Below are 27,099 nucleotides of genomic sequence, written 5' to 3' on the forward strand. Positions count from 1 at the left end.
CCTCAAACGCCAGAGAAGGCAGGCAGGATGCCTCTATCCTCAGACCTTCTCACAAGAAGGGAAAAGCTGAGAAGGGTCCACCATCTCCACTCTAGTCCCCTGGCCCCTTGGAACACACTGTACTGTCAGCACATCCACAGCTCAGGGAGTGCTCGCTCCGAGATGAGCTGCATCTCCTGGCTGGACAACAGTGAGAGAAGCTGGACCTCAGAGAAAATTGTACATGGAAAAGGTTTGAGGGCTTCATGTCAACAAGCCCAAGTTCCAGCAGAGGTTTGACTGCTCAAATACTCAACAGAGCTATGTTAGCAAGGGAGGGGCTGAGGCAGCAATAAAGAGAAGCTGAACTGTCGTCTTGGATGGGTGCACGGCATGAGAAAACATCCTGAAAGGAAAGGCCACTTTTTACCAAATATACTTAAAGTTGTGTGTCTATTCAGATCATGGGCAGAGAAGGGGCACAATTATTTATTAAATGATGGGCTTACCTTACTTTGCAGGTGATTACTGGCAGACTTGCCGCATGCATTATCTATTATTTATTTACTTTGCTATTTTACTAGCCACGTTCACACTGTAAAAAGTGTCTCTGACAATTTTCTTCTGGTTTTCATGCCCTGTACTGTACTGCAGCTTGGATCACAAAATAGAAACATGATAGTGGTGCCCCTGGGGGAAGAAAACTAGCTCTGTGGAACTGCTCAGGTGCCAACGAGGGCAGATTCTCTCTGCTCTAAGATGAGATGAATGCACTAGACCCTCCCCACTGACCCTGTCACGACCAGGAGACTTGTAAACTTGGAGCTGCAGTGGTAGGAGCTGCCTCATAACCCTGTTCCTTACGGGTATGCTCCGTACCTGACAGCCTGAAATAGGTGGCAGGGGAGCTTCAGCTAGGGAAGGCTGCATAAAAATAGTGCTGAAGGCAAGACATGGAAAGAGGCTGCAAGGCCACAGACCTCTTTTGTTGTCCTCTGTGCTTGCTGCAGAGTGAGGCCTGAGCTCCAGAACCACAACGGTGCATTTGTACAGAAAACAAGTTCAGCTTCCCTTGCTGGTGAATCAGCCCATCAGACTCCCTGATATCTAAGGTCATAAAGACATTCACATTCTCTACTTCGGGCACCTGACCTGACCAAGAAAAGATGGAAGCATTACATGACCATCCTAGTCAAGGGAGAGCTAGACATCTCAGAGAGAACAGATAAATGGTCAAAGCAATCAGATTTCCCTAGGGCCTAAGGCAGACAGGCAGACGGTGCTTTAATGAAAATAATGCACTTGACTAAAAGTAGGTGTATTTCTGTCCCCAAATCATTACTTTTTATCAATAATATGAATGTCCTTAAAACTGTCAATGCTAAATAAAATCTGAAGTCACAGCAATTTTGCCAAGGTTTGTCATATTCCCAGGGATCTTCAGGCATTAATACAGAGAAGACTCATTAATACAGAGATTAAGATTCAACTCAAATGCTTTCCTAGCTCCTGGCAAGCACCCAAAGTCCTCGAAGAACATATTCTTAAGATAGACTTCATAGCATAGACTTTCAGGCTGGCTACACAAAAAAACCAACAGAAACACTCCCTAAAGAAACTAGTTTGCATTTGAAATTAAATGCTTTCCCCATCCAGAAAAGTGATGCTCTGGGCACTGAAATATGGACATGAAGGGATTCACCCAGACCAAACCAGCGCAGTAGTTCTCTGAGTGCATGTGTAGGTACAACCTAGAGCAAGAGCACCCTGATCCCTCATTAAACACTGTAAGCAACTACTGTAAGAAACTCTTCCCTGTGAGGGTGGTGAGGCCCTGGCACAGGTTGCCCAGAGAAGCTGTGGCTGCCCCCTCCCTGGAAGGGTTCAAGGCCAGGTTGGACGGGGCTTTGGGTAACCTGGACTAGTGGAAGGTGTCCCTGCCCATGGTAGAGGGCTTGGAACTGGGTGGTCTTTAAGGTCCCTTCCAACCCAAACCAGTCTGTGATTCTGTGATACTGTAATACAAATAAATAACCTGTTTACAAACATTTGCATCTTTAATGCAAATTAAGTAACTGAATTGATTTTAGAAAATATTTGGGGATTTTATCTATGATAAAAGCAACGCTGAATCTTGCTGCACAAAACTCATTGCCTTTACATGTAGTACCTATGTTGCATGCATCAGACACAGCAATGCAGCAATGGCAAAAAATTAGAAATGACAAGCAGAAGAAAAAGCAAACTGCAGAAAAAAAAAGCAAGAAAAGCAGTAAGTAAAAATGACAAGGAAAAAACAAATTTAGGGGAATGATGCCCCTAAATTTATTCTGTTTGAGAGAAAACTATCCAGCAAACAGCGGGTGCCTAGACACACACTAACTGAGCAGTGTCACAGCTCAGTCTTATACAAGATGGTGTAACTTGGTCCAGATCCAGCTAAGCACTTGGACTTATGTTCAATTTTCAGCTTGTGAGCAATTCCACTGAAGTCAAACTTTTCGTGACTGTAAGAGGTGAGCATTGCTTAAACTCTTTGTTGGATAAATACCAAGGAGTAATATTGCTAAATTCAAATTCCTAAACATCTTGAATCAAGTCTCAAAAATATTTTTAAACATTGGTTTAAAACCCTTACCCTCAATTAAGAAAGAATTGGTTTGGCTCTGGTTTCTTAAAGTCATGAAGTGATCACCAAAATCCTTACTCAAATCACTTGGCTCACATTTTCAGTTATTTTTTCACAGCCAAGAGGGCTTAAAAGTTTTCAAAAATTGAATACAGAGATTCCTGTGTAGCCAGTCTTGTCCTCAGGAGCTGGTGTTAAAAAAAAAAAAATTTTTTTTTAAATCCTAAAACTCATAAAAGCATGAGAATTGTTGAATTTGAGTGTACTCTGCACCTTGCCCATTTGAACCTTCAGGACAGCTGTCTCATTTCCACTCTCCCATGATGACTTTACTGACCCAAATGGACCAGGATTACTGTCCTCTTGTTCTGGGGGACTCTTCTGCAAGAGCAATTTGAGAACTGCATGCAACACAGACTGCAGCAACAAAACATTAACTCTATCTGGATGAAGGAAATCTGCTTTCCTTTCCTTATATCCCTCATACTTATTTTTGTCCCTACAGTTTGCAGTCTCTGCGTTTCATCTCACTTCAAATATAATAAACTCTCTCTGTTACAAGCAGTTGCTTAAGTAGTCCTGGGAGCAGACCAGTCTTCTGCTGGCTACAATGCATAGAGCTGAATGGGAGGAAATGAACTTCAGCTGGTGAAACAGCTTCTGCTATAAACTTAGGGGAGGCAGTTCCTGAGATTCCCTTATCTGATTTAAAAGCCCTTTCATAAAGATATCTAGCTAACATTTTTAAACAGATCTTTTCATTCATCCCTGAATTGAGAATAAAAGCAATCTGATAAAAAAATACATGCACTACATGCCAGAGCAGAAGCAGTAATTCATTGGCCTTGAAATACAGTTCTTTTACTGGAAACGTTACAAAGACAAGGACTCTGTGTCATCCCAAACCAAAAAAAAAAGGCAGTTTTTAACAGGCACTCTTCAGAATAGGCTCCACGTTTCATCCTCAATTATCAGTTCATAAATCTAGAATTTCTTAGCTGCTAGCAGATGGGTGAAGGTCACCAAACAAGGACTCATAAAATTAGTGTGATTTAGAAAATTAACAACAATCTGAACTAATTTCTTTCCACAATACACTGGATTTTCCAGAGCCGTTCCCCTTTAGCCAAGCGCCTGTAGAACACTAAAACCCAGAAACAGCTAAAAAAGAAATTCCCTCTCAACCGCCAAGCTGGATTATCTACAAATAAACTTGGATATATTTTCCTTATGGGTTAACTAGTTGATAATGATATCCTTCACTTACATATAGCCTTTCAAAGTTTCAAGTATTCAAAGGTAATGCAAGCTTTAGGAGGGTTGGGGGGGGACCATGGATTCACAACTAAAGTAACTCAACCACATTCCCCATCAAAGGAACCAGAACTCCTTCTGGAACTACCAGGAAAAGCCAATATCCAAACCCACCGACCTAGCAAGCTTTGCTCTCCCATAGAGAATTGTATTACACGAGTACCTTGATTCCTCAACTGCCAGAACACCCCTCCTTTGATTTCTATCAAATGGTGAATGGCAATGAACACATCAGCATCCTCATAACTTACGTTCCTATGTGAGGTTGACAGGAATAATTGTATCCCAAAAAATCAGTAACTAAAGGCAGGATCATAAATCCTTATTTTGACATCTCCCTATATGCAGTTTATTACCAAGAGAATTCTTCCCCATTTTCAAACTGAAGAAAGATGTTTTAATTCCATTCCATCCTAAAATAATTAGGAAATTCTACTCTGCAAGACGTAACGAAACAAAAATAAAGTGACAAAAAGCAAGTTTCCCATCTTATTGCCCACTCATGCATACACAGTCTTTTGTTTATAGTGATTCACCATAATACCTTTTTTTCACATAATATAGCATGAAAATATAGCATGCTTTTATCATCCCAAGTATGTATGCAACACCCTCTATCTTTTGCCTGTTTTTCTGTCCTTACCTTCTTTTCAGTAAACAAACCAATTTTCCAGTCTGTCCTTAGGAGACATTTCCTGTTATCTGCTGCCCATTTTCAAATTACAACCACAATGATTCTGACCTTATGGCTGAGAAAGTCTGTGGGAATTACTTTTAGTGAGAAGGAAGAACATTTTTTCTATCCTCCTCAAAAACCTCAGTTGCAAGGGTTTGGTCAAATACAACAAAATAATCACTTTTTGGATGGAATTCAAACATCAACAAGTTTAATTCAGAAATAAGATTTCTAAACATTTTTGAGTAAATGGCAACAGCCTGCTAGAATGGAAGCAGCTATGTTACATTAGCTATAGCAGGCATTGCTACTGCCACAACAGCAATGTTGCTTTAATGGGCATTAAATTGACATGATGCAGACGTCCAAAAATAAAGTTCAAGTGCCCAGGCTGTGCTTGCATGGGCTGTGCGCTTAAGTGATCTGTGTTTATCAATGACAGATTGTCAAAGATGGGAATTAATAAAGAAAAGCTGCTGCTGTACTATACTGACTGAGTTCTGGTCTGGGAGAGCTAACAGAGTCGTCTTCTTCCGTTACCTATTCCCTGACAATTGCATTTAACTGGCACACAGAAAGCACACTTATTTAAAGGAGGAGCGGGTACTTCTCCTGAGGTTTGTGTGCCTGGTAAGCGTCACAATATTAGACTTGATATCCAAGCCAAAACATATTTATGTTATAGTTGATCAAATCAAAACTCAACTTGAGACTAAATGTTACCTGCATCAAGGACCACAAGGATGTCAGGTCACAGAAAATGGTTTTCTGAAACTCTTCATGACAGAAGCTAGAGTTTCAGAATGCAAAGGGATGTGCAAAATCCTACTAAAGCCATACGTCAAATAAACTAAACAGTTTAGTTTTCCTGAACTGCATTCTGTGTTCAGTACCAACAGAACTGGTCAAAACAGTTTCCATTGACACATTTTAAGAGAATACGGATTTTTGGTCAAACAAAAAAACCTCTTTTAATTTTTTTTTCTTTTTAAAACAATAAAAAGTCTTTTGATATTGCAAAAATGTATTTTTTTTCACTCACCACTTACTCTTCCATTTCAATAACGGAGCAATTTCATGCTTATAACAGTGGCTGGTTGCCATAAAAATAATGGCAACAATGTAGAATCACCACTTTTCCATGTTATGGACTAGAAGGTGGAAAAAAAAAAAAAATGGCCTGCAAATACTTCATCTCATCACCAGAACAGGGGAAAATAAGATCAAAGTGTGACAACTGAAGTTCATCAGCTGCTTTAGTGACGATGCATGAGACTGAGATGAATTTATTGCCATTTCCCATCAGGGAACATGTTCTCTTCAACAAGAACTAGCAAAATCACTATATTTTTCCCCCACAAATTTATCAGCCGTACAAAGCCAGAGAGCAGTCCTGTTTAACATAAAGATGGCCTTTTACACAGCCTTTTACTGATATGCACTGTATTATGCATTAATTACCAAGGGTAATACAGATATCGGCACAGGAGAGAGAAAACAGCTCTGCCTCCTCATTGTGATGGTTTTCACTTCTACCTTCCCAACCTGCCAACTCCCCAGTTCTCTGGGAGAAAACGTGTGATGCTTTCATGGAGCTCAGCAAGCCAGGGACACGCAGTCTTCATAGCAGCTCTCATAAACCCAACTTCCTTGACTTCAATAAAGCCAAAGTGATTTCCATCAGCTGAAGAACTGGTCTGACCTGTATAGAACAGGCTACCGTGCACAATAAAAGCCCAAAGGCTGAAACACTCTGAAATCCAAGCGCCTAGTCATAGATAAGAGGCAATTTTCTAGCTCCTTTCAAATTTGCAACAAATTTCCATGGACTTCAGCGTGGCAGGAACTTCCCTGGTGGCAGACTGGGGCTAATTCATTGGCATCATTGCAGCTACACTGATTTATTCCAGCTCAGGTCCTGTTTTAAACTTATGCGGCTGCGGAGCGTATATTCATGACCTAATCCATTATCACGGCATGGGGAAATGGAAGAAATGAAAGCAGCATTAATGAAGATTTTATCACTTAAATAAAATTGAGGGCTCTTATTCTTTATGTTTATTTCAGTTATCATTCATTTCTTACCTCACAGACACAAGCAAGCTATTGTTCAACTTCAGTTCTCTCAGATTAGGTAGATAGGCACCTATGGGAACAGAATAAAGAATCACTTTGCAGACCTGGGAGTAGATTAAAAGAAACTTCTGACAATTACTAGTTGAAGCATCTAATTTTACACGCTTTTCTTACCTGTTTCTGCCAGCTCTACGCTGGACCTCTTCTAAGAAAATTAATGAGATTATTTCACTCAAAAAATATTTCACCCTTTGCATTTTTGCAACATCCGTGTATCGTCTGCATGACTGCCCAGTTATAACCTTTGGAACCCCTCTCTGACAATTCTGAGAGCACCTTTGCAGACAGACAGCAGAAACTTGCTTGATGGGTGGCTGTTTTCTTTGGTTTGATTCCCAAGCCTTACTGACTATTAACTGAGTGATACTCTGAAGAGGTAAGGGATGCTTGAGAGTATAGCATTCCATGAGCTCCAATTTCTACATCATGCTCTTGCTTCTCTCCCCCAAAATCTTTTTCTACCTACTTACTGGCAAGAAGTGATGGATTTATCGGATACACAGCTAAGTAACACTTCTTCAAAACGTAATTTTGAGTCAAACAACAAAAGCATCATTTCCCATGTCACAACATCACCTTCTATAGTTCAGAGGTCCCCAAAAATGCTACTTACGTTTTGCTAAGCATCGTCTTCTCCTTTTAATTTTCTGGATATGATCCATTGTTTATTATTCAATTGTACAAGTTTCTTATCAATGAAAACTTCGGTATTCTGTTGTTATTACTTTGAATAATGCTTTTTTTCTATTCCTGAGAGACATTTGCCTTTTTGGTTGTTTCTACAGGTATCTCTGAACCAAAATCATAGACAAAAATGCTCCAAGCTACAGAATAATCTGGATTATTCCCAGGATTCCCAAATTATTCCCAATACTTTGGCTCAAGTCCCAGGAGATATTTGCTATTGACAACAGCAAACTTTTATCCATTCCCACTAGCAGAGTTTACTCATGGCTGGCGAGTGTCCTTCAGTATAACGTGCAACCACGTAGAGGTAATACCCATTTTAGACAAACTGGATCATTGCTAAAATATTAAAATCTGTTCTCAGCAAATATTTTTTTGAGTACTCTGAGTAATCTCTCTCTGGCAAGGATGATTTAGCAGTGTCCAGAAGGACATCATTCCAGCTCTTTGCAAAGGATCAAAAGAAAAAACAAAAACAAAAAAAGAAATTAAAAAAAAAAAAAGGGAGTGGGATCTCAAAAAGCAAACAAAGGAGGTCATGTTGTTCATCCCATTTCCCCAAACAGAATAAGAGCGTTTATGGCAAAAACATTTTAATAAATCATGTTTTAGTAGAAGCATTATCTATATCTAATGCTATTTGGGAGTGATTATAACACACATATTGATCTTCATGCTATACTGCAAATATTTAACTTCACGTCTTTGCAAAGCTCTTTAGAAAATATTAAAAATTCAAAACACATCATGCAATGTTTTAGCCTTATTTTTTAATAATTTACCATAATCCATAAAAATTGTAGTACAAATTATAACACACCATCCTCATCTTGCAGGGCATACTTTCTCACATCAAACAAGTTCTATAAAGCATGGCAACAAAATAATTTGGAGTCCTGACAGAGGAGATATTAGGATCCCTGTTAATTATCCACAGCAGTCATAGTAGCTACTAAGCAAAGACTTCCTCAGATATAATCCATGCACCAAGAAAACCTCCCCAGACAAAAATTTAAATCTAGATTAAAAAAAAAAATGCTATCATGTTTCTGACAAGAAACCTGAAGCACGGAAAGACGACTTTCCCCAAAGTGTTAAAGGAAAGAACAAGGATGCAGTAGCCTCTCCAGCCCCAACACAGCAGTGGAATTGCCCCGGATTCAACCAGAGAGGTTAAAGGGTTACCAAGGAAAGGCTATTGCAAAGCATTACAAAGCAAATGGGTTTTAGAAACTAGCATTAAGCAGAAGATTTGATCAAGTAGTCAAGAAGACTAGCTCAAGAGACATGGAGAGACTTGCTCAAGCAAAAGCTTTCCACTGAATGCATTTAGGGTTGGTTCAGGAAAAAAAAAAAACAACTATTAAAGGATTCAAAGAGGCAGAGTGACAGGCTGACGATATAATTTTCACATCTGGTTATTTCATTATTGTAACTCGATCCTCCATCTCAGACATTTTATTGTATTTTGGCACAATCTACCCCTGGGAACTTGTAGAGTGTTAAGTTCTAATGTGCTGTTTACTAGACTGAAATAAAAGTATATTATGTGCAGTGGTGCAAAATTCTGCCAACAAGACTTTTGTAATATATTTCTCCAATTCTGCAGGTTCTTCCCTCCTTTAAGTTTTATATTTGACATATAAGTGTTCTTTGGCGCTAAGAATTCATTGTCCATTTGATTTTGCTGGGTTTTATAGTCTCAATTATATATATATTAGAGACTGGAAGATTGATTTAAGAAGAGAAAATTGTAAAATGAAGATGACAAAATAAGAGATCTATCCAAATGTAACAACATACTTCTAATGCTCTTAATTTTAACCGTCGTGGCATCTTTCCTGAGAGCAAGGATGCAATTTATTCTTATACTAACATAAACATACTCTAAAATATCAACAATATTAATTTTAAAAGTACAACCTACGTGTTTTGTTGATCCTACAGTACAGAACAGGCATGTGAACACAGGCTGAACTCTTCTGCCAAGAGCAACCTGATACATAAATTAAACAGGCTATTTAATTCACTTAAGCTGTGTTTGATCAAGTAAGACACATCACCTTGATGTTACTTCCATGCGTGTTCTGAATGTGCATTTTTTGCACATTTCTGGGTGCATTGGGCAGCACAACTGGACATAAGACCCCAGCACTTGCAGGCAAACCCAAGCTAGCTGCAGCGTAGCTACCCGAGATGAGAATCTCACAAAACCCCACATCAGTGCAGGTTTAACATAAGCTTGCTGCCCCGGTACGTACTTGTGACTCCTGGAGAGCTTGCCCAAGCCCTGCTGCAGCGGGTGCTGTGGCACCTTCTCAGTGAGGCTTGTCAGTGCCAGCTGAACCAAGACCTGCGTGGGCAGGGCCGCACACGCCGGACTCACGCTTCCAGCCTCCGCACCGGCTTCCACACACAAGCACCTACCACGGCGACACTGGCCGCCGACAAACCTCTCCTGGCTTTGCATCAGGAATAGCAACAAATAGAGCAAGAGGAAAGAGAGACGATGACCCTGCACGAAAAATAACGTGTGCCTACTTCTGAACCTTTAGCAGAGCTTTTCCTTGATAAAACATGTTCAAGGGAAGCAGCAGTCCCCAGGCAGATAATCAACTTAGCCTGGCCACCAGCAGGCAACAATTCAATAAGTACCAGCGAACAGCACTGTGGGTAACTTGATTTGTAGCTATTAAAATCACTTAGAAATAAGAGAACTATGTAGTGCCTTAAATGACTCTATCCCACCATTACTTTCAACAGGAATTTCTATGAGCCAGTCATGAATGCGGTCCCAGATCTGTCAGCAGTCAAAACCGAAGGGATAAGCTAATGAAAAGGAAATAGTCCATCTGTTTGAGTATGAACTGAAGCCTACATACAGCTGAAGAGCACAGAAGTCAAGTCCAAGATCTGCAAAGCTGGATGCAAGACTTGCCAGGGCAGTTCAGTGTTTCGCCTGTCACTCAGCAAGGTGCACTGAAAACAAACAGCTAGAGATTTCAGCAATTACCCCGAGTCCCGCTAAGACTTAGATTCAAGCTCTGGCATGAAGCCTTTCCTTAATTTTAAAACTAATCACATGAAAATATTTTAATATTGGTCTTTTCGTGGTTTAGCCCACACCCTGTCCCTAAGAAGCATAACAGTTCCTCCCCACTATGTCAGGCCATTGTGTAGAGGCTGGCCTGACAAACTGGGAAAGGTCAGCAGGATGGTGCTTTAAAGTTTAGCACATCCCAAAGTGGACCGCTCATAAGAAAAACTCAAGCAACGTGTTTAAAATTGCTCTAGAAATCTTGCTAAAGGAGATGTAGGCCCTCCGTGCTTGTGTTAGAGTCTGTGTATGTCTGCAAACACTGAAATGTTTCTCAAGTGGAAATTGTGGTGTAAATTTGGGATTCCAGTACTGCAAGGTTCTAGGTGACCCAGAGTTATGTGCAGTCTGCTAACTTGCAACTCTTTTACCTGGCCATTTAAGAGCTTGCACAACCTTTTTTATCTTTACACATAAAAACAGTTAAAACAATATTGTTTACTGAGTGCGAACTGATCATCCGAACAAATAATTCCTTGATGATAATGATGCTCTTACCTTCTGCAGCTGAGGAATATCGTGAGAGCCAGGTATTAGGTAACTGAATATGGCTATAAAGGAAGCTAATTAGCCAGGTTTGGAATGTAAACAGAAACACCAAACTACAGAGCAGTCCAGGCTGGACAGGACAGCCAGAGGTCTCGAGCCCAGCCTCCTGCTCAGAGCCAGGTCTTCTGTGAGATCAGACCAGGGTGCTCAGGTCTTCACCCAGCTAAGTCTTGGAAACCTCCAAGGATGGAGACTTCAAACTTCTCTGGATATCACTATTGCTTGACTATCTTAATGGTGCAAAAGCTTTTCCTTCTATCACGCTGGAACTTCTGTCATTCCAGTTGGTCTGGTTCTTACCCTACGCCTTCCCTCAGGCTGTTTATCCAGACCCCTGTGACGAGGGACAAGGCCAGCAGTGCACAGTTTCAGGGGCAGGCAGCCAGCGAGGAGCACACCATGAGCCCCACACCTTCAACAGGAGCCTTGCTCACACCATTCACATTGAAGGTGCAAACTGCCCTGCGATATCCCTAAAAATTTAGGCCTTACTCCACGCGCCCAAGAATCAGCCGTCATGTGAAACAAAACTGCAAGGGACTGATGATCACTGGAGGCATGAAGTGGCAAACTTTCTGCCCCAGCCACCTGCTGACATTTGCAAAGAGATTTTCACAGGGAGGAAATTCAGAAAGGCACTTTAAAACAAAAGACAGAAGGAAATTCAGGATGGTCTTGCTGTCTGTTATTCTCAAAAGCAGTGGGGACCTGCAGCTGCTGTTTTTATACCCCTCAAGGGCAACTCTTGGAGCAAACGGTGGGACATAAACAAGATAGAAATTGTTTGCAACACAGGAATAGTGCTCTGTATTCTGTAAAAGTTGCAAAAGCCTAACCACGGGGAGCAGAAAGAAAGGGTTTTATTCTAGTAATGGAAAGGAAAGGGAAGTACAGAGTGAAAAAATGGAAACATTTTGCTAGCTTGTCACAGCTAATGTAAAATGGCATAGGAATGGGAGGGCCATTTTCGAGCATTGTAGAAATGGCATAATGAGATTTTCTTATCAACTGGAGGAAACATGACTGAGCAGATGATGATCTCTGCAAAAAACAGATGTAATTTACCTTAAATTATCAACTGCCTATCAGAAAGAAACCTGTTTATGAAATAAACAGAATAACCAATGCAAAGTGGCCAGATAATTCAAGACAAAAGCCCCCTTCACTGTACTTAACTATTCTTGACAAATCGACATCAAAAGACCCACTTAAGCTAATCAGCTCTTACATTATAGTCACTTGCACATGAAAATGAACTGCTTGGCTGAAAATACCAGCACCCACTTTTGGGGACATGACTCATTTTGGCACAGAAATTATTACCCTGCAGTAGTTACTCAGCTTCAACGTAGGAGAAGATGGACTTGGTTGTGATGGGAATCCACATGACAGAAAATGACTGCCAGTACTGGAAAAAAGGAAGGTTTCATATTCTCGGTGTTAACTCTGCTACAGAGGGAACTCCTTTGGTAATTCCTTATTCCCCAGTACAGCGATGATGACATAGAAATGAATCACAAGCATTAGGGCTGCTTGGGGCTCACCAAAATGCCATATCTATAGGACCTTCCACCAGCACATCACCCAGCACAGCTCGATGAGGCAGTACAGGATGCAAAGACAGGCTGCTGGCAGCACGAGCAGCCTGACACCACTAGTGATTTCTCAGCCACAGGGAAATCTTACAGTGGAGAGAAACTGAACTTCGGCTACTGTTTTGCTAGAGTAGCAGCAAGTACTTTAGAGGGCAAGGTAACCAGTAAATGCTCACTGAGGGCCTAGAGGCATACATCATTCAAGAGGAATTTGTTCAAACTAATTGGCTTTAGACAGAAATGATGTCACTCATCCCATTGCCATAGTTTTCAGTCCTATTTAGAGCCTCACAGAAGGAAACAGAGATCAAGGAGGGAGAGGTACCGGGCAGATCATGTTTCAAGAGCTCTTGAGCAGGACAGTACTTTACACTAGCTGTTGGTTTCTGAGTCCCCAGTCCTGCTTCAAGACATGATAAAGGAAAATTTGAGGCCGTGAGCAGAAGATAAAGTGTTTTCTTACCAAAGTTCCCCAAGCTGTTCTCTCTTGTATCTACTCGCATCTCTAGGGCCTTCACTTGGTGCAGATCATCTACCCCTGTCAAAACTTTCTGTAAAGATAAGCAGAGATATATGTGTACTCTCATGCAATAAACCAGATGACAAAGGAGCAAAAAGGTGTAGAAAGGCATTCAAACCAGTGTTTTGCCAACATATACTCCAGGTCAAAATGGCTAGATGTGCGATCACATTGAAATAAATGCAGTATTCAAAGATCTTTCTTCCTTGTAGCTCTGAATTATTCTAGTCTCACATAACTTCTACATTGCTTAAAGAGTCAAGCCTGAGGGTTGCATTCAAGCTGCGAATCCACAACAGACTTACATGCCAATTAACTTAATTTAAACAGTATGTCCAAGTTTTAAGGTTTGCATAAGTGTTGTGCTAATCTTCAGCAGACAGGAAGTGTTACCTTTAAGTGTCACCTGTAATCAAAAAGGCACTAGGTAGTAAAACTCAACAAAACACACTGTTTAGCCTTTTAACCCAAAACTATGAAAAGGAAACATGTTTTTAGCTTAAGAAGCTCACTTTTCTGAAAGAAGACAACGCTAATTACAGGAATTACAAATTCCTTTGAAAAGGTCTAGGCAATGCAAATAGAAGACTCTAAAATCTTTTATTACTTTTGCAAAATCTTAGTAATAGGATCAACCACTGCATTAAGCAAAGGGGTGTGTGTAAATGAAGGATCTTTCCTATCTTATCACAGGATCTCTCCTAATATCCTAAAGTCTGTGTTGATACGTCCATGTAGATTTGGCCTTGGCAGAGACAAGCAGGATGACAGAAACAAGCAGAAGCTATACGCAGAGGAGAGAGGGAAGCTCTAGGACAACCAGTGAAAACTACCAGCAAGGCTGTGAAGTCCTAAGATGCCAGGCTGCAATTCCACAAGCAGCTGAAGCAATCTCATGTTACCACGGCTCTCATCCCCTGCTCCTTCCTGCTATGACCCAGCTCCTCTCTTTCCAGCTTCCTTCATCTAGGCTACATGTCCCACCACCTCCTTTGCATCAGCTTTGGGTGCTCAGTGAATCCTTCCATTCATGAATTCAACAGACCAGACCAGGAGAGAACTGTATCTTTTCTTCCTGATGGGTTAGTGGTTCACGGAGGGGTCTGAAGCACTCCTTGAGAGATGAGAAACAAGGCTTTTGTGTCACAAAACTGCCTGAAGGAGCTGATGCTATGCATAACGATGTAACTGCTAAATTTTCATCTTCTTGTGTCAAAAGAGTTAGGACCTGGGGCTAAAAAAGTCCGCTTCAAAAAAATGGCTGACCCTAGCATCAGTGTCATCCCCTCAATAATGCAATCAACAGCATGGGTTGACAGAAGTATTGTCACCTGCCTTTTGCCCCTCTGTTTAAGATGAAGGCTGGAAATCATTCAAGAACCTACATGTACAGGAGACAATTTTTTTTACTATTAAAAAGTTACAACATTCTTCAGTTTGCATAAAGGGCAAATTATTCATTAGAGGGGACTGTGTACGACCACCTCTGTTTATGAGTTTTGGGAAGAAAAAAATAACCACAAGAACATCCAGTACATTTTGCAGGGAAAAATGGCAGCTGCAACATTCCTGCTCATGAAGTAAAATTTGTGTTGTGCAGAAGTGACTGCAACTGCATTCACTCTGATGGTTCCACATCCTCTTACGAAGGACCAAACGCAGTCTGAGTGTAACTGAGATGACTGTTTAAAAGGGGATGGTTTCCTGAAAAGGCTGAGCATCCCTCCTTGAAAAGCTGCCTCCCTTTGTAAGGTCTTGACTTGGACTCCTAAGAAACAGAATTATCCAAAACCTTCAACTGCTTTTGAATTGCCTTTAAAACATTGTGCTTAAAATTATTTTTAATCTTATATTTTTTAAAACTGTAATTTTAAGCAGGCTGAGCCTAACAAAGCTCCTAGACTTTCTTGCCTCCCTACTAGAGTATAAGAAACAAAGGTCTAAGGTGAAAACTTGGAAGTCCCCAGTGGCATCCAGACATTTACTTTCTATCCCCAGATGCAGCCACCACAAAAATGGGTTTGCTCCTGCAAAGAAAGCAAGCTTATCACCTACAGACTGCTTTCCTTCCCCAAGTAAACGCAAGATCCCTGACTGCTAGACACATTTTGCAGTAACCCTTTTCAGCAGATGACACTGTCTGTCAAATAGCACGAGAGTACGCGAGAAACGAGAGCTAGCTGACGTCCTGACACACAACCACGCTCTTGGATTGCTGGACTCGGGCACAAACTTATTGTCATTAAAGGAAGCTTCTTCTGAAGAATACCTCCCCCCTCCCCATCAAAATAGTCTTAAGTGCCTACATCACTAAAAGACAGAATAGGAGGAAGTCTCAGAACAAATAATAAGCTTAGGGTAATACACTTTGCCAATAGAGTAGCAGAAGGTCCTGGCACCACAAGGAGCCTTTGCCTTTCTCCTTTGCTGTGTGCCAGTTCTCTGCACTCCATCCTTCCCCCTACTGTATTCTAGACAGCCTCCTTTCACAGTTCTGCTCCTCCTTCTCCTCTTTCAAAAACCAAGCATAAAAGCTGCATAAAGTCTGCTCTCCCAGGGTTCTCTACTCCTTTTCCTCATACCAGGGATTACCAGTGTGCTTCTTTGCCCTCCTTTTCCTCTTCCAGATCCACCATTTGTACTTTTTCTTCACTGAGAGATGAGTCGCTTAGTGCATCCATATTTTGAACTGCAACAGGCAGGGCTGTGGCTTCAGTGCTGGAAAGGGTTATTGGCTGCCATCACCAGCTCTTTGAACTATAGATAGCTGCCTTGAAGCATGTGCTAACCAGATGCGACAGACTCCATGTGTTCTCGGTCCCCACTTCCCCGTTCTGCTTTTCCAAGAGTCTCTGTGAAAATCGCTGTCCTTCCATCTGCTGATGCTGAGGACACGCTTGGAGAGTTTGGAACTGATAGGCCGTGGGATGCAAAAGCTATGCTACTACATGAAGGAAATGAGAAATGCTCTCAAGTTGAGGATATGAGCTCGTTTAAAGGAACTAGAAGCACAGAGACCCCAGGTGTTAACTTCAAGCTAGTTAGCAGGCCAGGGAGGCAGTTCAAGAGAAGGTTATGTGGTGAACGGTTCCTGTGGAAGATAGTTAGGACACGCCTACTTGCCAGACACCTTTCTTGGCATACTGGTGCAGCTGGGAGTGTGATACATCTCACAGAATCACAGAATCATCTCGGTTGGAAAAGACCTTGAAGCTCCTCCAGTCCAACCATGAACCTCACATTGACAGTTCCCAACTCCACCAGATCCCTCAGCGCTGGGTCAACCCGACTCTTCAACCCCTCCAGGGATGGGGACTCCCCCCCTGCCCTGGGCAGCCCATTCCAACGCCCAACAACCCCTTCTGCAAAGAAATCCTTCCTAAGAGCCAGTCTGACCCTGCCCTGGCGCAGCTTGAGGCCATTCCCTCTTGTCCTGGCGCTGGTTCCTTGGCTCAAGAGACTCATCCCCCCTCTCTGCACCCTCCTTTCAGGGAGTTGTAGAGGGCCATGAGGTCTCCCCTCAGCCTCCTCTTCTCCAGACTAAACCCCTCCAGTTCCCTCAGCCGCTCCCCATCAGACCTGTGCTCCAGACCCTGCACCAGCTTTGTTGCCCTTCTCTGGACATGCTCGAGTCATTCCATGTCCTTTTTGTAGTGAGGGGCCCAATCTCATGTGTCACAGCTGAAATTCTGGCACCAGGAATGGGGGAGATTTAGGGAAGGACATGGAAACATTTAAACAAAGATGACACATATTTAGCAGGATCTCCCTTTTATGTTGTTGTATAAAGTCAAAGCACAGGAATCTTCATCAAAATTCAAAAGGAGGGATATTTAGGAAGAATTTTGCTGCTACTGGGTAGCAAAAGAAAAAAAATAAATTATGGCCAAACACACTGAAGGGACCATCAGCTTGGACAGAGAGATGTCTGGCACCACGTGGATAAAAGTGATGCTAAGGTGCTCTCTATGTCTTTGTTTCCAGGGCCATGCCAGGTCTAGGACAGGCTCCTGCCCTAATTCCAAGGTGTCGCACTGTGGCTTCAGGTAATGACAGCCTGCCCACATCTCAGAGGGCTGTTTTGACAGCCAGGGACAGAATGTGTCTCTGCTTGTGCCCCAGGAATGCTTACAGACATGAAGGTGCTGTGCCATCTAGGGATTTCTTTGGCTGTTTACAACTGCTCAGCCTTGACGTAGGGCAGACAAAAAGGGACCAAGGATCTGTTCTTGGCAAAGAGTTGCATATACTCAGAGTTATTTTACATCAGAAAAGATACCTTAAAAAAACTAACTATAATTCCAGGCTGATTGTTGGTGTTCAGAGAGGATTCTGCTTGCCACCCATCTACTGCCCAGCAAGGTAGGTATCGGTTAGATAGAGGAGGAGGATGATTTCTGAAGAATCAAACATCAGAATCCTTCTGGCACATGATGTTCAAGAAGGTGGCCTGACAGCTTGATTCTGGGCAGCTAGTGTTATACTCCACCCTAAATTTGTTTATTTGAAAGGATAAATTTCCATGCTAAAGCACTGCACAATTCTTTGAAGATGAATACAGGATAAGTAAAACAAAGACAGATAAATCTCACTTTACATTTTTGTGCCTCCTTCAACATGGGAGTAAAACTATTTTCCATGAGATCATGCTGAAGCTATTGATAAATAATTTAGCCAGTATTTTAAGAATCAACTCCATGATGGCTCACAAACCATTCCCATCACACAAAATGTCTGGCCAATATCTAACTGGAGAGTGTGCACTAGTTTGGAAAGCTTTTCCTCTGCCTGACAAGAAGAGCCAATAAAGTATTCTGTAAAAAATTGCAAGTGAAAAATACTTCTGTGCTTGCAGAGCTTCCCAACTGGCAGAACAGTCACCTGGGGATGCTGGGAAATCCAGTTCAAGTCCCACTTGCAACTCTCTGTAAATTCCTTAATTGGCAAATAATATCTGTTCAATTAAAGCTGGTGTATACAACTGATTTCTTCTCTCCTCCCTAGATTTTTCACATACTCTAAGAAAGGCAGATATGTTGCTAAAGAGCACGTTGTGTGCAGCTGTCAGAGAAGCATTTCCAGCTGTGCGTTTATTTTGCTGATCCTGGTTAATTTGGCTAAGACAGGAATTCCTGAGTGGTGAGCTTATTTTCTTTTAATACTACACCTGTATGCAAATACTAGATTCGTGTCCATTCATGTGTTCGTTGCTTTTTACAGGGATTTTATTTCAAATTCCCCACTCAGGTATAAGCTCTCCCTGCACAAAAAACCCCCCTATTGTTGCTACAAGTATGACAAAATATTGCTTCTAAGAAGAAAATTATTAAAACATTAACAAGGTTTCAAGTGATTCCAAGTCAAGGGATTTTCAGTGAGAGGGAACTTCCCTGTGGTCCCATATGCAATCTTCCTTTCAAAATGGCTAAATGCTGCAGATGCCCATAATTACAATATTTAGCTGTATTTCACTACTTTCTGCATATGCATACAAATATATTCTTCTCTCAGCTCCGATGAAGAGATTAGCTAGTTCAATCTGTGATAAAGAGAGATCTTCTTGGCTTGTATGAAAAGTGTAGATGAGGGCAATAATTATGAAATTTAAGTGGTGGTGGATGCATTAGTAAAGATGTCTTTATTCTCATGCTGAAGTCTCCAAGTCACACTCACAGATCTACACGGACAGGTCCCTGCCTAGTCTTGCCATCTCCAGTTCAGCTCCCCACTGACTCGTGCTGAGAGTCACAGTAGCGACACCTTCTTTTTTTAAACCAGTATTAAGGGTTTGATGCAGCAAGTTGCTGGGAGATCCCCTAACTATCGCAAACTTCAGAGGGCACGTGGGGCACCAGAAATTACACGGGAAGTTTGCTGACCTCCCAGAAATATCCTGTATCATTTCTGTAGGAGGAAACAAGCTCAGTTTTAACTATGCGCTAAATTAACATGCAGGTCAAGATAGTAGATATTCTTGCATCAATTTTTGCTTTAAATTTGTTTTAAAGATTTATTTTCCCTCACATAAATATAAAAAAGTCATATCCCAATATTAATTCTTTCTCCTATCTAGCAATTAGGTGCATAAAAAGTAACTACAATCATGGTTCAATGTTGTGTCACTGAACATGCAAAACTCAAGACTGTAATCTGCCATTTGATGTCAGCTAAGCAGCTGTGACTGTATGCAAATGAAAGTCTGATTTTTTCATATAAAGGCACGCATATGTGCATGTATGCATATACATTTAAAGATTCCTGATGTGACAATTTGAATGTAAAACATCAGATGCCTAAGTAGCAGGATGAACGCTAATACAACAACTACAAGCCTTCACTGTAGTAAAGGCATCAGTGTTAGGATAAGAACATGCGAAGAGAAAGCTCTGAAACTAAAAGGGGCTCTGCAATTCTTTTCCTCTTCACAGTATTATGTTTACTACTATCTGCTGCCTTGAACAACTGATTTAACTTTTAAACTAGCTGTGCTTTGAGCAGGTCAAACTGGAAGACCTCCAGAGGTCCCTACAAAGCTTTTTTTTAATTATTATTTTTAAAATTATTACACAATTCTAATGAAGAATTCAGCAGATCCAAATTCAGTCAGTTACTTCCACCTCCTTTACTCCACTTAATTTATCAAGATTTTGCACTTGCTTTCTTGATCTCCATTTTTTTTTTTCTCAAATCCATTTAGCTTACAACCAAGAGGAAAACTTTCTGTGAAGGAAAAAAGGAAACGACTGAGTCATTTCAGCAAGAATCCAATCTGTTCTTCCAGGACCCTCCAGGATTTTCTTCCTCCCATGAGGATGAGTGCATACCATATGAAATACACCCTAATCTCCTGAGCAACAAAACAACACCACTTCCGAACACGTGTTCCTAAGTTTAGAAAACATGATTCACTGGAGCAGGATCAATAAATAGCAAAATAAGAATACTTCCTTTCTTCTCGAAAGATCACACACAAACACGATTAGTTTTGATAATGTGACAATATCTGGAAGATAATTTGACCTTGTAAAATGAGTTTATTCTGAGAAGTGGAATGATTTTTGTGGAAGTCAGGAAAAGATCCTTTGCAAAGGGCAGGGAGGCAACAGAGGTTAATAGAGCAAAATAAAAATCTTATTCTAGACAAGTGGAGCCCTTAATTTCAGTTCCTCCACACTTAATGAGAAATCTGTGCCACAGCCCTAATAAAGTTAAAGATGAATTGCAATGTATTGCCCATTAATAGCCAGTTTTCAGAACAAAGGGAGAATGGGGAATTGGCTCACCCTGGTATTCTACAGCATCCGACAACAACACGTAAGCACAACACAAGCACAGGCAGACCAGGGAGCTGGAAAAATTAACAGGACAGGTGCAAATGGAAAAGCAAGAACACCTATTCATACAGATGAAGATTAAACAGTACTACAGAAAACGGACATTGATACTAGAAGAAAGAATAAAAAGAACATCTAATGATACGAACCCTCGCATCAAAAGCTTTTGACCTGTAGCTTGGATGAAGGACATTCAAATATAAAAGGGTGTTACATGACATCACAGCAAGAGAGTTGGCAGCAAGGAGAAACTACACAAGAGGTCATTAACATAACGAGGATATGGAATCACACGGGATTTTAAAGTGAACATTATGCTGAAAGGAGGCTACAGAAGACCACATACCCTGTAGCGAGCAAGCATAACATTTAAGTGAGGTGAGGATCTGCTATGGAGAGGAAGAGAACAGGCAAGTGACCAATGGTTTTGTAGAAGTTGTCTTATGTGCTATGGGATCCAAGAAGGCAAAAAGGAGAGAAAAGAAAAAAAAAAAGAAAAGAAGAATCAGTTCAAGCCAAACTTTTCTCTCTTTGGAGGAAAACAATCTGACAACTGGAAAAAAAATGTAAGGAATGCAAGTATCACACCTTTTAGAGAATCCTTAATAATGGGGACTGCTAATGGAGACTGCTAATGTTTTCGCTACTAAATAGACTGTCATCCCCCTGGAAAAAGGACAAAATGAGTAAAATGTGCTGGTAGAGACGAGGCCACAGGCTGCAATTCAAGGCACCCAGTCTTCCCAGATTCTGCACAGCTAGACCTCCCAGCCTCCCACACTCAAACTGAACTGGTGCAAGGGCGAGCAGTAAAGCTGAGTATGTATCTCAGAACAAAAACCTTCCTCAGGAACCTCCATCAGGTGTCCAGAAATCTGCCTACGCAACACTGCAGAACTGGAGCCTATGTTCTTATTTGAATGTAAAATAATTTTACTTTAATGAGCACGTATTTCAAAAATCTATTAGTTTCCTTCTCAGAGCACTTCAGCGAATAAAATCAATGACTCCTAAAATATTCACAACTAAAAGACAATCAAGAAGATATTGCAAGCGTATTGATTTAAGCAAAACAACCTTTCAAACCATGTGGCTATCAATGACATGTGGTTCCTTAAAAAAATATGCATGTGAAAACTTGTTTTGGATTAAATGTCTGAACAGTGTCTCTATTTTTACATTTGCAAATCCAGAGGAAGTAAATTTATGGAAGCAGCGGTTTCCATTTGATCAACATAAAGGTCACAGAATAGATAGATTGGATGTGTTATTAAAACAAGCTATAAACATTGTAAATGTTTCCTTGACAATGTCATATAATTTTTCCTCTGAGCAGGAAGCATCCCGGCTATGCCAACACAAATGTCAGGTTCCAGGGCCAGAAAATAACTGTGTCCAGAAAAATGAACAGGACAGTATGCATCTATTTAAAAGAGTCTTTGAAATTGAATTCCTTACAAATGTTAATACACACAATGGAACTCCTTACAAATGTTAATACACACAATCTTAACTGGCAAGACTCAATTAAGTTCAAGAGGGTACATACGCATAATAAAGGGTTTCTTCCCATTTTTAAAAATAGCCTAGAATTGTGGGGGAATTTAACTTCTGATCTGGATTTTAAAAAATATTACAAAATAATGAACTGCAACTTCATGGGATGTGGGTAACATTGCCTTACATATACTTCTCTGCTTACAACTTACTGTGAACTAAAAGCAGCAGAGCTCTAGAAAGCAAATAATTTGATGCCAACAAAAAAACTTCCTAAGGGTTTAATTCAGAGTTTATTGAAGTCAGAGGGCAGCTGTTTTGGTTACTCTAATGGGCTTTGGTTCATGCCCTAAGAAAACAGGGTAATCTGAGAGCTTCCCATTGGATTTATACAGTGTATTGTAGGCCACAAATACATTAGACTGGTCAAACTTTATGCCAGATTTAAAAAAAAAAAAAGATCAAGAAGTTGTCAGAGGTTCACATGAGCCAAAAGAAAGCGAATGGCATAGATCATAAGATCATATATCAATTTTTCTCCAGAAAGCTTAAAATACACTCTGCAGAAAGTGATTTTTGCATCTCCAAACATTTTATAAACACTAAGAGACTTAGCTACTAAGGGAAGAGTAGTTCTGAGAACAACCTGCTGTCTAATGTAGAGCGCACGGTCAAAATTGTGACTGGTACGTAGTTAGGGAGTGGTGTAAGCCCGCAGGTGGAACATGCCCCTGCAGCGGAGGCACAGGGGATTACCCACACCGTGACCACCACCCTGCTGCTGGGAGCATCCGAACCACAGCCTTGGCCTCATCTGCCTCTCACTAGTTTCTACTCAGCTCTGCAACACAGAAAACTGCAGCTTCTCCCCTTAACTTCTGCTCTCAGCATTCCCTTTAGTAGGGGTAAGTGAGGTTATTCTCTCAGCTCCTAGACATCCCAAAGGATTTCACCTTTAATTCATCCTGAGCAAATACAGCACAATATGCAACCAAGTATTCCTTCACGAATATTTCACAAAGAGATTTCCTTCACAAAGACTTCAGCATGTTACTTTCTTTCAACAGGCTGCATGCCAAAATAATTTCCCCCAGTGAAAAAGGAACATGACTTTCAAAAGTGCTTTGAAATTTCACACACTTTGATATGTATAGAAAGTACTTCTAGCAACTGCAGAATATTTTAATTGGCTTCTTAGCAGGACAGAGGATTTCACTAATTCAGAAAAAAAGTTGTGCTTTTAAAGTTATATTTCCAATCGCTAGAACAAGGTTAATGTAAAAAGCTTTTTCTAATGCTAAGATTCAAGGTACTTTAGATGGCATTAATGAGATCTGTTTAAATTATAATCATGCTACCCATACTTTTCTTCACGCTGCTTCAAGAAACCTAGCAATAAAGACAGCAGCATTCATGCTGGGAATATTTTTTATATGAAACAAGGTGAAAGGAGGACAAACATTTGATAAATTTCCATAAGACAGAATCTACTTTATGCAGAAGTCTAACTGTCAGATATGCAACAATCTGTAATCATCACAAGAGCAGATGGAAGGTTAAGTTAATGCAGCTCTGTATATGCCAGTTTGCCTCTTCTACTTCATTAAAAAGTTGGATATCTACTCACCAGTTTCCTGGGGGAAAGGTATTCATCCATAAGTAGCTCTCCATCATCTTTAATCAGTGGACTGGGATTTAGGTTGCCTCGCCAACTCAAATCAGTCACCCGGACTGCAGCTGAGGCTGGATGAGAAACTCTGCCAGGATTCCACTTCAGGTCCATCTCAATATGCTTTGAACAAAAGGATAACAAGTGGTCTCATTTTTCCCCCGTATTTATTACTTTCCTTTCAGCAAAATCTATTCTGACTCCCATTGCAAGTCAGCAAGTGCCTATGGAGATACAGGTTTCTTTAATCAGAAACAACTCAAAGCAATGCATCACATAACATATGTTCTTCCTTTTCTTCACCCTCAAGAGCTATCCTAGTCCCACATCTCATTCAGCTTTGAGTATAAGCTCAAACTATTGTTTGCAGTTGTACAAAAAGTCAGGCATACCTGTGGCTCTGTACAAAGAAGGTAGTCAAGAACAAGCAACTCAGGACACCAGTCCTTTCCAGTCCTCTCACTACTCCACTCTCCCTTCCCCAGTGGCAATGAACTTCTCATCCACACGGGCCTCCTACCTACCCATTCCTTCTTGAGAAATGCAAACAGCGCTCGGCAAAACTCTGCCAGGCTCCAGGTTGCAAGTGCCAGCACGGAGACACGTCACCACTTCAGTGGTCTGAGCTCTGCCTGTAGGCAGCACAGGCAGCAGCAGTCTGTCCTAAATTAAACGTACCTGCCCTGTTACTGACTGCCCTCTGGGTCAGGCGGGCCATGGCTACTGACTTCTAGTTCTGAAGAGAGTCTTGGAGAAAATAAAATTAAGATACAATCTAAACAAAACTGTGTATGCTTCAAGTGAAGAATGAAATCCAAAGTTTGAAGATGAAGCACTTCAAAAGTGTTCATTCTTCAATTCCCAAAGTTATTCCTTTTGCAGAAATATTAACAATTAACTGTGAAATATGAGAATAAGCATATGTACACCCGTTAGAGTCCAAAAGCAATCAGCTGTACCCGAATGGTACAAGCATTACTATGATTTATACAGCTATTTACTACTACTTGGCAGCAAGGAAGTATCACAGCTGGAAATGTTGCTGTAACAACAAAAGGCTAGACTAGAGAAAAGCCTTCTCGCTCTGCTGAAGGGACACCTGCAGTTTTCCTCTGTTCTCCACTGTGAAGCAATACTTATTCTTAGTGCTGGAAAAGTAATTAAATAATCAAGCTAATCATAACTGGCTGACGAGGCTTCGGTGGTGGCCAAGATCTGAGAATTACCACCTTCCTTCCCCCTCATACTAACAAACAGTTAAACACAGGAGTGATTTCTGTTAGGAAAAACAGAAGTTCTGGCTGCTCAGCTAGTCATCTCTACTCAACAGGACTAACTGGTTAGTAGCTGAGAGAGGTTTACACCAAAGAGACTTCTTGCTCTGACTACTCATGTCCAGTCAAAAGTCTTCATCTCTGCAGTAGCAAATGAAACTCGAAAGACTCAGTACTGTCAGAAAAAATAGCAGCCCTTATCTGAAGAACAGTAACAACAAAAAAAATAATGATCCACAAAACCTCTCCCTGAAGGATTCCCTAGCATTAGGAAGAGAGGAACCAAAACGTCACACTCCTAAGCGCCCCTTCCATACGCTCATCAGGGGAGAGGCAACCCACAGAAAGCAAAAACTGTTTTTCCCAGATCGCTGCACATACCTGGCAAGCATTCCTATAGGAGAAGCTGACTTCTCAAATGTGCTACATCTGAGCCACAGCAATGTTCAAGGCTTAAAAAACATATTCAAGAACAAACTCTTCAGAGACACATTACTCCTTTAAATCTCTCTTAATGGCTTATAAAAGAAACGCCATAAAGTGAATTGAGCAGTGACATTTGCAGCTTCTAAAACCTCAGCATGCCTATAGGAGTGTAACGACAATTTTCATACTTCTGCCCATTAGGAGGGAAAAGTGATCTCAAAACCACTGTGTGTCTTAGTTTTTGGAAGAAAAACTACAACCCATAAATTTCTATTATCTGTTTCTTTTTCCAAAGAATTCTAGAATTTCTCGAGATTTTTTCCCCTCTACTTTCTTTAGAGCACATCAGTATGATTTAGTCAGTACACTGAGTTGCAACAGGCATCAGTTGTCCAAGGAAATTCAAGACTCTTATGTGATATGAAGGTCTTCTGGGGTTGTCTTTATCTTCCTGAGAAGGAATTATTTTGGTCAATAACTGACTTGGATTAGAATATCTGCCATATAAATGCTGGAATACTTTGACAATTGCACAAGACTTGTGTCATATTGTGTGATGGTTCTTTCTAATTCAAGTGAGGATCGTTATTATCCAGAGATAATCCCGTATGTTATCAGAGCCAAGCGGAGCAACAGTCAGAAATCACTGATGTAACGTGTGAGTGCAGAACATAAGGAGATACTAGCAGGATTGCGTAGATTTGGGCCATAAAGAGTTAATGCACTTACATAAAACAAATTATTGTTCTTCTTTCTTCGGTCCATCACTATTACATTTCAGAATGTCCTCCAATCTTTGAAATATGTGTTGATACAGCACTTACTAAAGGTTTGACAGGGAGATCAATTTGTGGCTTAATACCCAAAGTAACACTTCCAATTTTATACTTCCCGCTATTGATCTGCTGTTTGTAATTATTGTAACATTGGATTAGTGAGGAGAAAAGCATTTTCATCACAAATTGTCTGGGATCAAATTGAGTTATTATCAGCAAACAAATCTAATTTTTTTTGACATGCTTCCATCACTTCAAAACTTTCTCCAGAGAAGAAAGAATCTTCTTCTGAACATGGATCAAAATAACATCCTCCAAATGAGGAGGCTGTGCAGGAATCCTAGTGGTGAGGTACCAATCTTACAAAAAATCCATAAACCTCCGAAATCTCCAGCATTGTGTAGGAGTGAGACATTGGTCTGGCGGAACACTTGTCCCCCTACGGGTACAGGAGTCAGATTGCTCATTTTCATCAGGTCCACCTGACTTTCTGAGACAGGTAAAATCACCCCAGTAAAGCCACCTCACCCACTCATATAAAATGCTAAAAAGCAAATGAGAAATCTATGGCTCCGAGAAAGGCACAGGACAAGCAACCACTGACCCAAAGCAGTGTTAGCCTCAGTGGGACTGGGAAGACTCCACTATCATTAAAGAGGTCTGAGAAGTCATGCACCTGAAGATTTACTCCACAGAGGAGGTGGTTGCATTGGATATATGTTGGATCTATACGCTGAATGGTAACGCAGATCATTCTTGCAAGACTTTGTGGGACCAACAAGGATGGAAGCTAGCTGCACCTAACACAAACCTTCAGTTACTTCAGTGGGAGAGCAAAGCAATACCAGTAAATAGTGTCAGGGAAAGAGAAAATGGTTGAAAAAAAAAAAAGGAGTTTTGTCCTGCATGTGAACATTTTGAAGAATAAAAGAATGAAAGAA

General features: G+C 40.9%; 1 protein-coding gene across 1 annotated transcript in view; it reads right to left on the minus strand.

Annotated features, from left to right (window-relative positions):
* Positions 1-27,099, minus strand: part of LRRC56 (leucine rich repeat containing 56) — a 64,941-nt gene that overhangs the window by 30,032 nt on the left and 7,810 nt on the right. Inside the window, exons 2-4 of the mRNA XM_074841941.1 lie at positions 23,641-23,805; positions 13,126-13,213; positions 6,684-6,744 (exon numbers count right to left, since the gene is read on the minus strand). Of these exons, the coding sequence (XP_074698042.1) occupies positions 6,684-6,744; positions 13,126-13,213; positions 23,641-23,805 (314 nt within the window). The remainder of the gene's footprint in view (positions 1-6,683; positions 6,745-13,125; positions 13,214-23,640; positions 23,806-27,099) is intronic.

Source organism: Strix aluco, chromosome 16 (assembly GCF_031877795.1).
Source record: "Strix aluco isolate bStrAlu1 chromosome 16, bStrAlu1.hap1, whole genome shotgun sequence".
NCBI classification, from domain to species: domain Eukaryota; kingdom Metazoa; phylum Chordata; class Aves; order Strigiformes; family Strigidae; genus Strix; species Strix aluco.